This window comes from Kogia breviceps, chromosome 19 (genome assembly GCF_026419965.1).
Source record: "Kogia breviceps isolate mKogBre1 chromosome 19, mKogBre1 haplotype 1, whole genome shotgun sequence".
NCBI lineage: Eukaryota > Metazoa > Chordata > Mammalia > Artiodactyla > Physeteridae > Kogia > Kogia breviceps.
The window spans coordinates 14650286-14664721 of record NC_081328.1 but is presented as its reverse complement, the minus strand read 5'-3'; the positions used below and the strand labels follow the sequence as shown (position 1 = coordinate 14664721).

General features: G+C 35.9%; 1 protein-coding gene across 1 annotated transcript in view; it reads right to left on the bottom strand.

Annotated features, from left to right (window-relative positions):
• Nucleotides 1–956: 956 nt before the first annotated feature.
• The window catches only part of NUFIP2 (nuclear FMR1 interacting protein 2), a 28105-nt gene continuing 14625 nt past the window's right edge, over nt 957–14436 (bottom strand). The window contains exons 3-4 of the mRNA XM_059046304.2: nt 9895–9927; nt 957–7939 (exon numbers count right to left, since the gene is read on the bottom strand). Of these exons, the coding sequence (XP_058902287.1) occupies nt 7887–7939; nt 9895–9927 (86 nt within the window). The 3' untranslated portion in view covers nt 957–7886. The remainder of the gene's footprint in view (nt 7940–9894; nt 9928–14436) is intronic.

The window sequence follows — 14436 nt, the reverse complement described above, 5'->3', positions numbered from 1 at the left end:
GCTATACTCCTGCATTCATGCCTTTTAAGGCCATGCATTATGGGCCACCTTTCACATCTTGACTAGTAGACTTAAGATTTTAACTGTCACTTTCAGTGAAGGTATAGAAGGGTTTTGCTGTGTTTTCAAAGACAACAACATATATTAAGAGCACACTTGATGATAGAGAAGTAATATTCTTCTATACATAGGAAAAAGCTATAAAACAGAAATATTTCTTTTATATCTAGGAGCAAGGGCAAAATACCATTAGTATTATCTCTACTTAAACATATTAGCCTCTTCTACAAAGGTCTGGAAGAGAATATAAAACAATCTTTTAGAAGATGATTTGACAAAACCTGGCCAGTACATCTACACAACCTTAAGTACACATACATGTGAAGTAAAGCTATTTAGTACATGCAGACTGCGGCAATTAAACCAAATCAGCTCAGTTTCTAGCTTGTTCTAATCAGCTTGGGCAGTTTTAAAAGGATACACATCATCTTTAACCTGTGCTTTGATCTTTAAAGAACTGAATGATTCTTATCTCGTCAGTCATTCACTCAGTAAACCAAATTTATGCTAAAGCAAAGGTAAAAAGGCTATTCTACCTTTAAATCAGGTTTAGAAGTTTAACAGAATTGTCACAGAACTCCATGTGGCAAAGGTCCTTCCTTCACTTCAGTTTCAATTACTTCCCATTTTTATTTGATCAAATAAACGAAAATTTCATTGAAGAGTATCCAACAGTTTGTAATGCTGATAAAACTGCCGTTTCAAAAAAAAGCCCTTTAGTAAACATGAGTCAAGCTCTCATTTTAAACCTATTAAAATAGGTGCCAATTCTCCTCTCTTCTAGTTCCACTGATGAGCTAGTCCAGAACTCTAACTTTGAGCCATGTTTCTAAACATGGTAAAGCTAAGAGCAGCAAAGTAATAAGGATAGGTCACTTTTGGTAATGACACACAAATTAAACTTTCAAAACATGTGCATAGCTTTATTCATCTACTTAGATCTAACCTTTTCATGGAGCTTCGGCAAAATTCGAGTGTGCAAAATGCATTTCTAAAACGTAATGCAAGCAAAGCTTTTCACATTTACACTGGCAGGAAATACAGAGAAACTAACAAGTCACAGTAGGGAGAGTTCAGATTCTTTTTTTTTTTTTTTTTTTAATGACAGAATTGCACAGTTCATTATTTTGAGACAATTGTTGCAGACATAAATATTTAAAATTTTCTAAGCAAGGTGCTTTAACAATAAAAAATTTTAAAGTTGGAAAGAGCCAATAATTTGGATCACAGCTCACATAGAATTCCAAATGAAAGTGGACTCCATTATCTCCCTAGACTTTGCAAACAATGCTTTTTATAACACTAAAGGAAACAGCAAGCTGAAACTTCTTTCAAAGCACACAAGAAATGGTGTCATCACATTACTTGAAGAAGGTGCTGAGCCGGGAGGGAAAGGAAGTGAAGAATCCTTTTACTATTTCCCACTACAGAACAGCCACTAACAGACTAAGAACTAAAAAAATAAAAAATAATAAAAGAAAAAGAAAAAGAAACAACCAAAATAGTAAATCAAATCACTTCCCAGTTTATAAAACAGTTCCAGTTTGTGACGAGATCTGTAACTTTAAACAGAGAGCACCAGTTAGGCGATAGAATGAGCATTTCATACTGCATAAAAATTAGTGAGGTGGTAAGAACCATCAACTATCTCAGGCATTGTAACATGGCCTTTCCAATTTTTTTTTTAATATACATGCAAGGCACATTGATATAAAAATAGATCTCTGGCCAACAAATATATTAAATAAGCAAATTAAAATTTTGGCTTTGCAATATTGGCAACATCAAAATATAATCAGATAGCTTTGGACCGCATCTCTCTCTCATATTCTTCCACCCCATTTGGTGTTTTTCCTCCATCACATTGGGTTCAATCTCCTTCAAGTTTGAGTATGTGCTTGAGAAATGACTTTTCCTCTTGTCAAGTAGCATAAGTTTATCTTTCCTAAGTAAAAATACGCTAGAGAAGCAGAAGAGTTGGTTTTGATTGATTTAACTAAATCGGATTGGCTTGGGGCAACATTATTTCTCCTCTGTATACAAACAAAAATAAGCTCCCAGTATATATAGCAGACAATTGTTTTCTTTCTAAAAGATCAGCAACAAACCAATGATACTACTTCCTTTAAGCCATTCTTCCCAACTCCTCTTTTTGAGGCAGAGGGAATAACAGAAGCAAAATTAAGATTTAAAGGATTTTCAGTAGTAGAAGACATTTTAAGGCCAAAACGTGTAATACTAACAGAATTTGTATTTTCCTAAGTTAATGTCCTTCATAGGCCAATACCATAAATAATTTGTACTGATTCCCTCCCAAAGAGAATTTTTAAATCCATTCACTTTTGTTAGTGGCTGTGCTACAGGAAAGGTATCAAAGCAACCTACAAAGGTATGGTATATAGTAATGTAAAAAGTGCATCACATTCTTGATTTTTCAGTTTCTCATAGCAGCAGCAGGATTAATCCAAGACAGAAAATGGTTGTATTCTTATCCTAAAAATGCAACAATACCTAATGAAATGTATTCGGTATCATGAAAGGATCCTCCTCCACGGAGGATAAAGGAAACAGACAAACAGGGGCAAACTAAAGGCATTCATTCATATTTACATATTAAACCACTTTTGTTAACACCAAATCTTTACACCTAGCAAAAGAAATATTTAAGAATAAAGTAGACATTACTAAAGCAGTATCCATTTTTGGAGCCTTTGTTTAGCACCTGAGGAGAAAAGGATTTATGGAAAGCTCTGCAATTTACCTCAAGTTGGTTTTGTTGGTCTACAGAGTAAAATTTTGATATGCAATCAAAGTGAAACTGAACTGGAAAATAAATGTCTGTAGCTATTTTAATAAGGCTGTAGAAAAGGGATACTGCAGTACTATAAAATGGCTTTAGAACTCTGGACATACACAAAATCTTATGGATAAATAGGTAAGTCTGAATCAGCACAACCACTTGTGAGGATGGCTGCTCCATAGGTTTCTAGCACATAACTGCCATTTGACACTCCCAGTAATGCAAAAGCAATATACCATTCATGCTTCACTGGGTGTTTTTATTGTGTAGACAATTTAAAACTCTTTATTCGTACGACCCTTCTTGAGTAGCAAAATGGTGTGAAATTTAATTTAGAACTCGGTAAGTTTTGAGTGAAGTGAAATTTTGCTTTTGAGTGAAGCCAATGATTCATCATTCTTTAAATCAACCCAGGGTGGTCCTGGTTCTCACACATCTGAACAGATTGATGTATATTTAAAAAGAAACATTTTAAGATACTTAAAGCAGAAGCCCATCTTTCTCACTATAAAAGAATCCTGGTGCTCTGTCAATTACATTAATGAAAATAACATCAATATTAAGAACTAATGATAACCTAATGCATCTCTGCAAACATAAAGCAGATATTATTCTTTTAGTCTTATCCTCTGCCCCTCCCCTTTAAACAAATAACATTTTGGGGGGAAAAAAGCTGAGCAAATTCTACCCTTTCTTTTAAAAATCCAACAGTAAAATTATAGGTAGGACTATTAAAAGACACTGCCTAATCAGAATCTACAACTGGTGCAGCATTAACAGACCTGATCATAATATGTATTTATCCCACTATAGTGTCTGTTTTACACAGTTAGCACAGGTATACAAGAGGGATCATGTATTATTTGAGGATATGGCTCAGTGGCATAACTATTCTCATAATCCTTGGAAAGTGTGGACTTTTAATCTATTTCTAGAACTTGAGGAAGAAAGCCTTGAAAGAATGACTTCCTCCTTATTTAGAAGAATTTAAAATCAAAGTCCTCTTCTAAATTTCCTTGACTGTGGCCATTTGGTACATGACATACAATTTCACTAAAAAAGCTTACAGCAAAAAAAAAACCATTAGATGCCTCCAACTGGGTTAGCAACAAGCCTAACAACCAAGCATGGAACTACCACTGCTATGTAATGTTTTGTGAAAGAAACACATTTTGTACTGTGGACAACACTCATTGAGGTTTGTCATATTTTCCCTAGAAAATGTTATTTGAAAAAAACAATGCAGCACTTTTTTTTCCTTTATAAAGGTTTTGCAGGTTCTGTGATGACTAGGGTAAGCAGATGATTAAGGAAAACAGCAAAATTCTAAACCTCTCCAGCCATTTACTTTAAGAAAAAACAAACTGCCATTAACAAATTCCTAGTTATTGTCCATCCCCTCCTAGAAAGTAGAGGAGGAGGAAGGGCTAACTACAGATGCTGTAAATACACTGTATGTGAAAGCTCATTATTACTGAAGTCAGAGGAAAGGCTATGGAATTAACTTCAGTTCAGCAAAGTGGGGTGAATGAAGAGAAAGATAAATACACCCTGTCTTTTGTGGGGAAGGGGAATTATTCAAGACATCTACGAGAGTGGTATGTGACACAGACACCTACAATCAAGACAGATTTAAAAAGAAATCTTCATCCTTAATTAGTATCTTCATAGCTATTAAAAAAATAGGTCATGATTTCATTCTTAGTGCCATTTTTCAAATACTACCCTTTTAAGGATTAAAACCACCTGACTTTATTCTGTGTAATGAAAACAAATGGCACAAAATAAATACAAGTTCATTCTCTGAATACTAATATAATGTCTTACACACATTCATTTACTAATTTTTAATATCTCCTTCTCTCTCTCACACACAAGCACTCAACAAACACACACACAGACACACACCTTTTCAGTCTTTATAATGGAGGGATGTTAAAAATCCCCTCTAGACTGTATTTGGTTTATGCTACAGTACTAATACTCTGAGTTGAAGAAAAATTCTTTATACCGAACAATAACACATCAATGTTATTTAAATGTGCTAAATTAATCACAGCTGAAGCTTACACAAAATAATCAGAAAACATCAACTCTTAAGATTTTTTTTTTTAATAAGTGCTCTGTAAGGAATTGTGTGAGGACCTAAGAAAGACTGCGACAAGTAGAGTTAAGTGTTACCAAACAGCACAAAGGAGACATGTCTCAAAGTCCTGCTTGTACCTAGGCAAGTAAGTCCATTAACCCAATGCCCCCAAAATACTGACAGTTAATATGACGGGGCACTAGGGTTCCAGAAGGTTAAAGAGACATCCCTAACTCTATACCTCTAACCATATAATCAAGGAAATTTCAGTGGGGAAATCAAAGTGAAATGTTGCATTGTTTCATTTAGAAGTGAGACTCAAAAACCTTTGGACAAACACAGAGATGGGGTACATTCTCTTTTTGGCTTCTCTAAACATGGAGGCCTGAGGGATATGGAAGGGAAGTAGAAAAGCAATGACAACTTTCAAAAGATATTTTCAAGTAAGTGTTGCTTCTAAATTAAAAATTCAGATGCAGGCTGTTTTTTGTTTTTTTTTCCTTTTAAAATATATATTCATTCAACCTCTGTATATCACAAACCCAGAAAGTTTCTTGTGAGTTGTGACACAGAAGAGCTTTCAAATTCCAGGTTAGCAAAATGAATGTTTAAAAAAAGGAGGGTGACAAGGGGAGAGGGAGAGAATCTGGCCCTAAGGCGACAAGTGGTTACACAAGGCAATTGAACACACAGCAGAACTTTAAAACCTGTAAAACAAACTGGAGCCTTTTTTTTTTCCTTTAATCAACCTTGTATCTTTTTTTTTAACCTTTTGAAAATTTTTATTTAAAAAAAAAAAAAAAAACACAAAAACACAGACTTCTTTCACTTCAGTATGTGGTATGATGCATTTTCCAGTTTGTTCAATGCTTTAAAGCTCAAGGATGCCTCTGCTTTCAATTGTACATGGGCCTGAAGCATCCTAGCTTTTGGCAAGCAGGCAGGAGACTCAACAAAAATCAAAATAGAACAAGGCAAACTAAATGCAGGGCACATCTGTAAACATATTATACATTTGAAAATTACAATATCTGTAAAAGTGATACAGTTTACAGGGGAAATGAAACTATCTGGAACTGGCCTACCACAAGTTTCTGAACCTGGACTGATACAATAAGTTATTATATATATATATTATGTATAAAAGTTTTGTTTACATCAAGTGGAATTGGCAATCCATGCTTATACTTTTAAAATCTAAGCAGGGCAGAAATCCAGACTATAAAGATATTTTCTCTACTCTATGCTGAGTCCAACAGCTTCTTTCACAAACTACTTGTTAAAAGCCTCAAATAATCAACAAAATAAGAAAAGTCATCCATACTACGGTCGCTCAAAACTGGACATTTCTTAAGCAAAAGGGTTGAGCAAAAGTAGTTACTTTCTCCCCAAATACCCCTGGGGATCCAGTCTACTTTTATTAGAAGACTACATCTCTCTATATAAATGCCCTGCTATTTTAACCTGTATTTGACATACATGGATATACTAATTTCTGTGTGTGTGTGACGCAATGCTATGTCAGGCCAGAGAACTTGTTTTTATGCCACTAACACCACCCAATCTTAAATTGGACCCTTAAGTTTCTGCACACACAAAAAAATTTATTTTAGCATGCTATATACAAGCTGCAGTGCAACAGGATGGTAATGTGATGATAAGACAGGGCTAATGCTCTTCTCTGCCCGAAAGAAAATTTCCAGAATTTCACATTATTTTCTTTAAAAAACCCATTTGCTCTAGTATTAAAATATATTTATTAAGATATAATTAGAAGCTAATAAGCTCAGAAGTATAGTCTGAATGGAAACACACCTTCTATAGGCAGGGTTTATTACCTCCTCACTGGCTAAAAACATGACGTTTCATAGTTTTCATGGACTTTTTTCTTCCCCCTTTAGATTATTTCTGAGAAATTAAAAGAGAATTTACAGAAAGGTACAGAAGTTTCTCTTCAGATGTTTGATGAAAAACAAGAAAAACAGCACATTTAGTGTTAGTGACAGAGAGCAAGTCCGGAGCACCTACAGTTGAAAAGCAGAATGTATTTTTGCTCCCACTTACACAATTACATTAAAATATGGGCACAGGAGTATTTTTCCATATTAAATATCTAAAGCCAATTGTTTGTTCTGTAACTTTTCTTTAAATGACACTCATGGATTTTTTACTCATTAAAGTCCAATATGTAACCAAAGCCAAGTGAACTATGAACCACCAACTATTCCAGAACTGTAGAACTTCAATGCCCTCCCCTATCCCCACCCCACAAAAAAATAAAAGGAAAGAAAGAAAATATTTCCCCAACACCCCACAGAGGCTGCTTAACTCCTGGCAAGACATGCAAATCATATTCGCTAAAAAAATACACCCCTGCAAACTTCAAGGCATTTTATCCAGCATTCTCGCAGGGCTCATAGTATAACCAAAAGATCAAGGGAGGAGTGGGGGAAAATGTTGAATCATTCTGGGTTCCCCGTGATTAGTGTATCACTTTAGTCACAGAACAAGATACAGAGATCTTTTAAGTGGATTTGCCTTTCCAGTGGGTCATTTGTTGCCCAAGTTGATGACAGCAGGAACTTTAGAACCACGCTTGTTAATAAGTCCATATTCATTAATCACTTGCATTCACACTTAAAAACAAAAACTAACAAAAGAAAAAAGAAAAAAAACTATTCAGTACCAGAGATTAAATAACCATGTGTAGTCTCTTGAAATAAATTTGATTCCTTAAGAAGTCTAATTACTTTCAGGTGCCTTTTTTTAAATAACTATATATATATATGTATATATATATATATATTTGTATATATTATCCTGTGATTCTACTTATGGTTCCTCTGCTGCGTTGAAGATCTAGAAGCATAAAAGCCTTGTGTCCCCCGTGAACGGTGGCTCTAATGCTGCAGAAAGGTTACAAATAGGCAGTCTGGTCCTTCATTGATCTGGACTATCCATGGCTTCATTGTAAGTGATTATCCTTTTGGGATCTGGAGGGAAGTTTAAAAAATAAACACATAAATAAAAACAAGGGCTGAAATCCCAAAATGCCAATGTTCAAAAAACAAATCCCAAATAACCATCATCATGTAAAGTCCTTTTATGAAAACACAATTTAAAGACCATTTCCTCGGGCTTCCCTGGTGGCGCAGTGGTTGAGAGTCCACCTGCCGATGCAGGGGACGCGTGTTCGTGCCCCAGTTCGGGAAGATCCCACATGCCGCAGAGCGGCTGGGCCTGTGGCTGCTGAGCCTGCGCCCTGCAGCGGAGAGTCCACAGCAGCAAGAGCCCGCATAACGTAAAAAAAACAAAAAAACAAACATTTCCTCTGTATCAACACATGTGTGATCCACTTTTTCTCAACCAAATAAATCCACCTCAATGGATTCCCAGCATAAAGGTCCTCGAGCCAGTGAGGGGCCTCAACGCCTACAGGTTAGGAGGGTTGAGTTCAGTTAACCAGGACAATGTGCTTCTCCTGATTATAAAAGTAGCACATTTGAAAAAAGCAGACAAAGATTATTAAATCATCAATAATCCAATACTAAAGTAAACACTTAGATTTATTTTCTTTTGTTCTTCTCAGCAAAATGAAGTCAAAATTTATTTAAGCAACGTGGATTGTCTATTAAGGACTGTTGAAGAAACACCTAGCACCAAAAATTTCAGGTTAAATTAAAGCAAAACTACCAGTTCGGTCCTAATTATGACGTATTTCTTCCCTCTAATTTCCCATAGCGCCACCAGACTTTATTCTCAGCAACAGCAAAAACCTGTGGATATCCTAGGTTGAAGTATGAAACAGTCAGAATGTGTCTGGGCAAAGACTCCAGTGTTATTTTAAATTCCCATTATTTACCTGTATGCCCCCCTCTTCTGGAGAGCAATGTTTTTATTACATACTATGTCTATCTACCCTAAGAACTTTCTGAAGTATACATGCTTTAATAAAAATAAACCTTGTCAACCTAATAGAAAAGTATAAAGGCCTGAAAATAATATCAAAGAATTCAAGCTCACCTGAGGCTAAGAATCAATCTTAGTCCAGAAATAATATCCTTTCTAGAACTCCAATGCTAACATCCATTAGCAGCCTGCCAGGAAGGCAATGCTCAATCCTTAATAGTTAATAACCATTTTAGAGTAAAAAACAGGTAAGTCTACTTCTGCAGGGTATATTTTCTAGTCTATGTTTTAAATGTGTGTTTGAATAAGGAGGTACACAGAAAGCAATTCAAAATAATTTAAGAGCTTGCTAGTTATTTTCAGGTCATGGCTGTGTTAGACAAAAAAGACCTGGCCTAAGAATAAGAGAGAGGATGGAAGAAGAAGCAATGCTGGAAAACCGGGGAATCTTACTTTCTAGTCTGGACACTTTCTAGTTTATATAGTTACCTCTGTCTGTGCCTCGGTTTCCTAGTTTGTAGTAAGAAAACAGAATTTCTAAAATTCTGAAATTCTAGGACTTTCACATTCACCTGAAATTCACTTATTTTAACTAGCAAGGTGGATGGCAAGTGGCATCCAGCCCTGTAAGTGGGCTTACAGGGCTCTGAAAGCCAAAATCTATTATTAGTGACTGACTCTCCAAACCAATATTCACTTTATTTCAGGTATCCCACAACTAACATATTTTATTGTATTCGGAAAGAAAGCACTCAATAATTAAGATAAGCAATTTTCAGTTTTTTGAAAATTCCAAATTATCCGGTCCCTCTGCTCTCCTGCTACTCACATCTTATTTACGGGAGTGAAGGAAGCTAATCTGCTATTCTGTAGATTTCTAACCTTCTTTTCAGAGAATATACAGCCCAAATAAGGTTTTTAAAACAGCTAATATTTTTCTGAACTATGAATTTCAGTTCTTAGGCTACCCTTCATCTATCACACAAATACAGATAATGACTGGCCATAAGGACATTTTAGGTAACCTAACCATTCTTACCTTGCTTCTGCAAATTCCAAACAGATTCCATTTCTGCAAAGAAGAAAAAAAAAGGATTATTTTTATACACCAAGTTTTGTAGAGCAAAGTTTAAAGCTATGCTTTTCACTTTAAACCTAAAAAACCTAGACAGATTATTGCTGGGCTGGAGGTAGGGCTGGGTACTATGAAACCCAGACTATATATTCATATTTTCCTTTAATTCTCGAGTGTCATTGAGATGACCTTAAATGTTCATTACAGAAAATCAATTATTGCCTGAAATCAAATTGCCAAGAGAACAATTCTGTCTGCACAAACAGTAAAGATATGAACATGCATGCTATAGATAAAATGATTTTTTGTAATAGTTCATTGTTATTAAAAAACACCAAGTATTTTTTTGGCAACCCATCATCCTTCAACAAGGTACCGACGTCTTTTGAATGAAGCATTCATCAAATTTAATTAAGCCTGACACTTAAAATACCTTATTAAAATTTTACTTAACTCTGTGTTACAGGTAAGTAGTTCTCTCCTACAAACCCAACCTACTCTTCTTAACCCATAAGGTCAAAATGTCAATCCATACCTATTTATTAATAACACACAACCCTTATCTGTTCCAATTCCATTCAAATGTGATCATTTACAATGTGCCTATTTTAGTATCTTAGAATAAGGGAAGTAGGTACATGACCAAACTGTAGTGACATACAGAGAGAGGGCAAGAAAAACTCTACCTGGAAGCGTAAGAAAAAGCTTCACAGAAGGGATATTTGAAGTCTTGAGGAATAGGACAGTAGACGACTATTACACCACAAGAACCTAAGAATTGTTCCTTGAAAGGAGATTAATGTAAACAAAAATTACTTAGTAATAGGAATGACCTATAACTAACACTGTGAATAAGTGCTCTTCCACAGCCCTATAACTACCATTTTGAAAAGACAAAAAGGTGATTTTTATTCTGTATAACTGGACTGTCTGTAATTATATTCTATAATTTATCAGCAACCAATTATAGTTAAGGAAAAATAAAACTGGAGCTCATTAAGATTAGATATATCTGAACATGGGTTATAGTTAGGGTACAACATAATAGTTCCCCAGGGCTAAAGGGAAGTAAGTGTCTAGATCTAAAATTATTACTTTTTGTTTTATGTGAATGGATGGGGTCAGGGAATGGTAGAATCACATTCTCCCTGCCCCCCACCGCATCAAACTCACTTCTAAAAAACCTGTTAAGATTTTTTGAAAATTTGTCAGAATTGGATGTTTGGAGTAATGGGTTAATTATTCAAAATGATCAAAGAATTATCCAGATAAAATCCCATTCAAGGTATCACAGAAATTCCCTGATTAAACAAAGACTGGGAATAATGTACTGGTTGCCACTTGGTCCAAGAGCTTAGATGGATGCTATGGCCTTTAAATTGCTGAGCAGATGCCCATCTAAAGATTGGCAGGAAAATTCCCATCTCCTAGGAGGTATAAGGAAAGAGAATTGCAACCAGTCTAATCTAGGGAAAAAAAAAGAAGATATATCAGGAAAGGAATTCTAGACATGGCACTCATGTATCTATCACTTCAATATAATTTCTAATCCCATTAGTTTCAGGCAATTAGGAGTAGCTGCAATAGTCATTAGAGCTGTTATCTACAAACTTCTGGATCTCAGAATGGCTTACTTTAATAAGTCCAAAGATAAGCCTTTCCTTGGTTGACCTCACTACAGAAAAAATTAATCTGACCACCTTTCCCCCTTTTAAAGTACAGAAATCTCACATTTTGCAACAGATAAATTCCTGAGTTCTGTATACACAGATTATTTAAAGTTTGCTTAATGCAAAGATAAATCTATATTTAGTTGTATGTTGAGAAAAGAATAGAACTTTTCATTGTTATAGCCCGCCTATGCTGTAACATTTTCCTTTCTCTTCCCACCGAAAACCTCAACCTGCCGTTGCCCCACCCTTTTTCTGGTGGGGGGGTGGCAGGGCACTACATTCAAGAGTCACAGTAGCAGCATACTATTGTACTTTTTTTTTTTTTTTGGTAGTACGCGGGCCTCTCACTGTTGTGGCCTCTCCCATTGCGGAGGCGGAGCACAGGCTCCGGATGCGCAGGCCCAGCGGCCATGGCTCACGGGCCCAGCCGCTCCGCGGCATGTGGGATCTTCCCGGACCGGGGCACGAACTCGTGTCCCCTGCATCGGCAGGCGGATTCTCAACCACTGTGCCACCAGGGAAGCCCTATTGTACTTTTAAAGCAGAGTAAACATACACATTTAGAATAAAGACAAAAATAACTATTTGCAAACATCCCATTTCTTTAGTGGACTGAAGACATTTCCTTAGCTTAAACTAGGACATTCAGTTTTACATTCTACTCTAATGATTTTAAATTATTTCTGGCAAGAAAATTTTATTACCCTCAAATATGGGCTCTGGAGTAGTGAATTTGACTATGACTTCTGAGGAGGGAAAAGGGATGCTGACCTAGCTAAAAAATTAGTCATGGGCCAGCCTAGCTTCCAGCCAGGAAATCAGCATTATCTGCAGTGTTGTACTGAGAAATGAATGCAATTCCCCTTCCTGCTAATTACTTCTATAACTAGTAGCAACTTGACTTCCTTGATTAGAATTTGTTTCCATGAAACTCCAAGTTAAGATGAAAAAGAAGGGGAAATAAATCAAATATTGTTTGCGGGATTATATGCCATGCTTCAACCACTCTAAAAAGACTAACAAGAAGTTAGTGACAGAGAATACATGGGAAAGAAGTGAACGACATTTTGCCCTCTTTTAGGTTACAAAAGTTTGGATTCAGACGTTAAATATGAAATGAGTTTGTTTAACTTTATCACAAGAGAAGCTGAACAAGTATAAAGAAGCCTAAGAAGGCACCTTCAACTATACAGAATCATAACATAGCATAACATTAATCTTTTTACTTTTAACACTGCCCTCTTCTAACACGCATGCACTCACACACACACATACACGTCTAACTTCCCAGTTCTTTTAAAACAGGAATCACATCATCCAATTATGCAAACAGTTATTGAGTAATGGCCACAGGGCCGAACTTCGTAGGCAATTTTGTCACGATTCTATCATTTAGACCACTACCACCCAAATTTGAAATTTTACTGTATCAAAATTTTAAAAATTCAAATATTTAGTAATGCCACTCAAATGAAGAAAATGTAACATTCAATTTTCTAAAGCAGACTACCTTCTATGTAGTTCCATATCTCAAGGCTTCCTGTAGTAAATGTCCAATTACCTACAAGTTCTTAATTCCAAGTGGATTAAAAAGCACTACTTAGGGGATAGGGATATAGATGCAAAAACAGAAAGAAATGCTCTGCCTCTGTGAGCTTAGTAGAGTAGGTAGGTAGCTTTTCTAGGTAGAAGAAGCATCAGCACAAACAAAGCTTGATGGTATTAAACAAGGTGTGCTAATTTAAAGCAGTCAGCCAACTGGGTTCTACATACCACTTCTTTTTGCAAATAAAGTTTTACTGGAACAGAGCCACGCCCACTGCTTTTGTGTACCAGGCCGAACCAAATAACAGAGACTGGCTCACAAAGCCTAAAATATTTACTGAACCAAATAACAGAGACTGGCTCACAAAGCCTAAAATATTTACTATCTGGTCCTTTATAAAACAAGTTTCCTGACCCAGGCTTTAGCAGTCACAGGTAATTTAGTAAGTCACTAAGAGGAAAAGATTTAGACAAAGAACAACACTATTCAGGGAACAAAGCTGAAAGTCACCAAGGAAAGATGTAGACAAAGAAAAATGCCTTTTTGCTATTTTGGGGGAAAAGCACAAAGCATTCATAAAGAAAAGTTTATTATTTAATTACATCAGTGAAGGGAAGCTACTGAAGAAATATGAGGTTATTAACTAAATATTAGGAATGATTCCTCAAGGCAGCTGAAGAGAATGGATGAAATGACAATACAGAAAAAGAGTCCAGTAAATGTTACTGCAGAAGTAAAGAATTTAGGACAGTTGTATTAGAGATAGAAAAGAATGGAGATGTTAGAGAGGATCCATATAAACCTAACGATAAGGGTTGTATTGTATATTGATTCACTGAGAGGGAAGGCAAGAAAGAAAGAGCAGGTTTTGGGGAAAAAATGAATTCAGTTTTAAAAACACAGAATTGGAGTAATGTTGAATTGAATATACGTGGTCTGAACTCAGCATAAAAGCAGTTGAAGAAGTTTTAAGGCTTAATTCACAGCAATAGAATTAGATGAGATTACCCAGGAGTTCAAAAGCATGAAAAGGGGACTGAAGGAGCACCAACATTTGAGAAAAAGAGAGTGATATCAGGAAGGTTATATCAAACATATAGGAAGTAGGAAGAGTGGATAGAGTTAAGGAAATGGAAACTAGAGAATGCAGGGAGGGAGTGTCCAACTACTGCAACTCTCACCCAAAGTTAAGACATTTGTAACTTTCTAGTTACCTATCCCCTTTTCTCTAGCCCAGTGCCACTGCCCTGGTTCAAGCAGTGGTATCCTATGCACATTTCCGAAGTT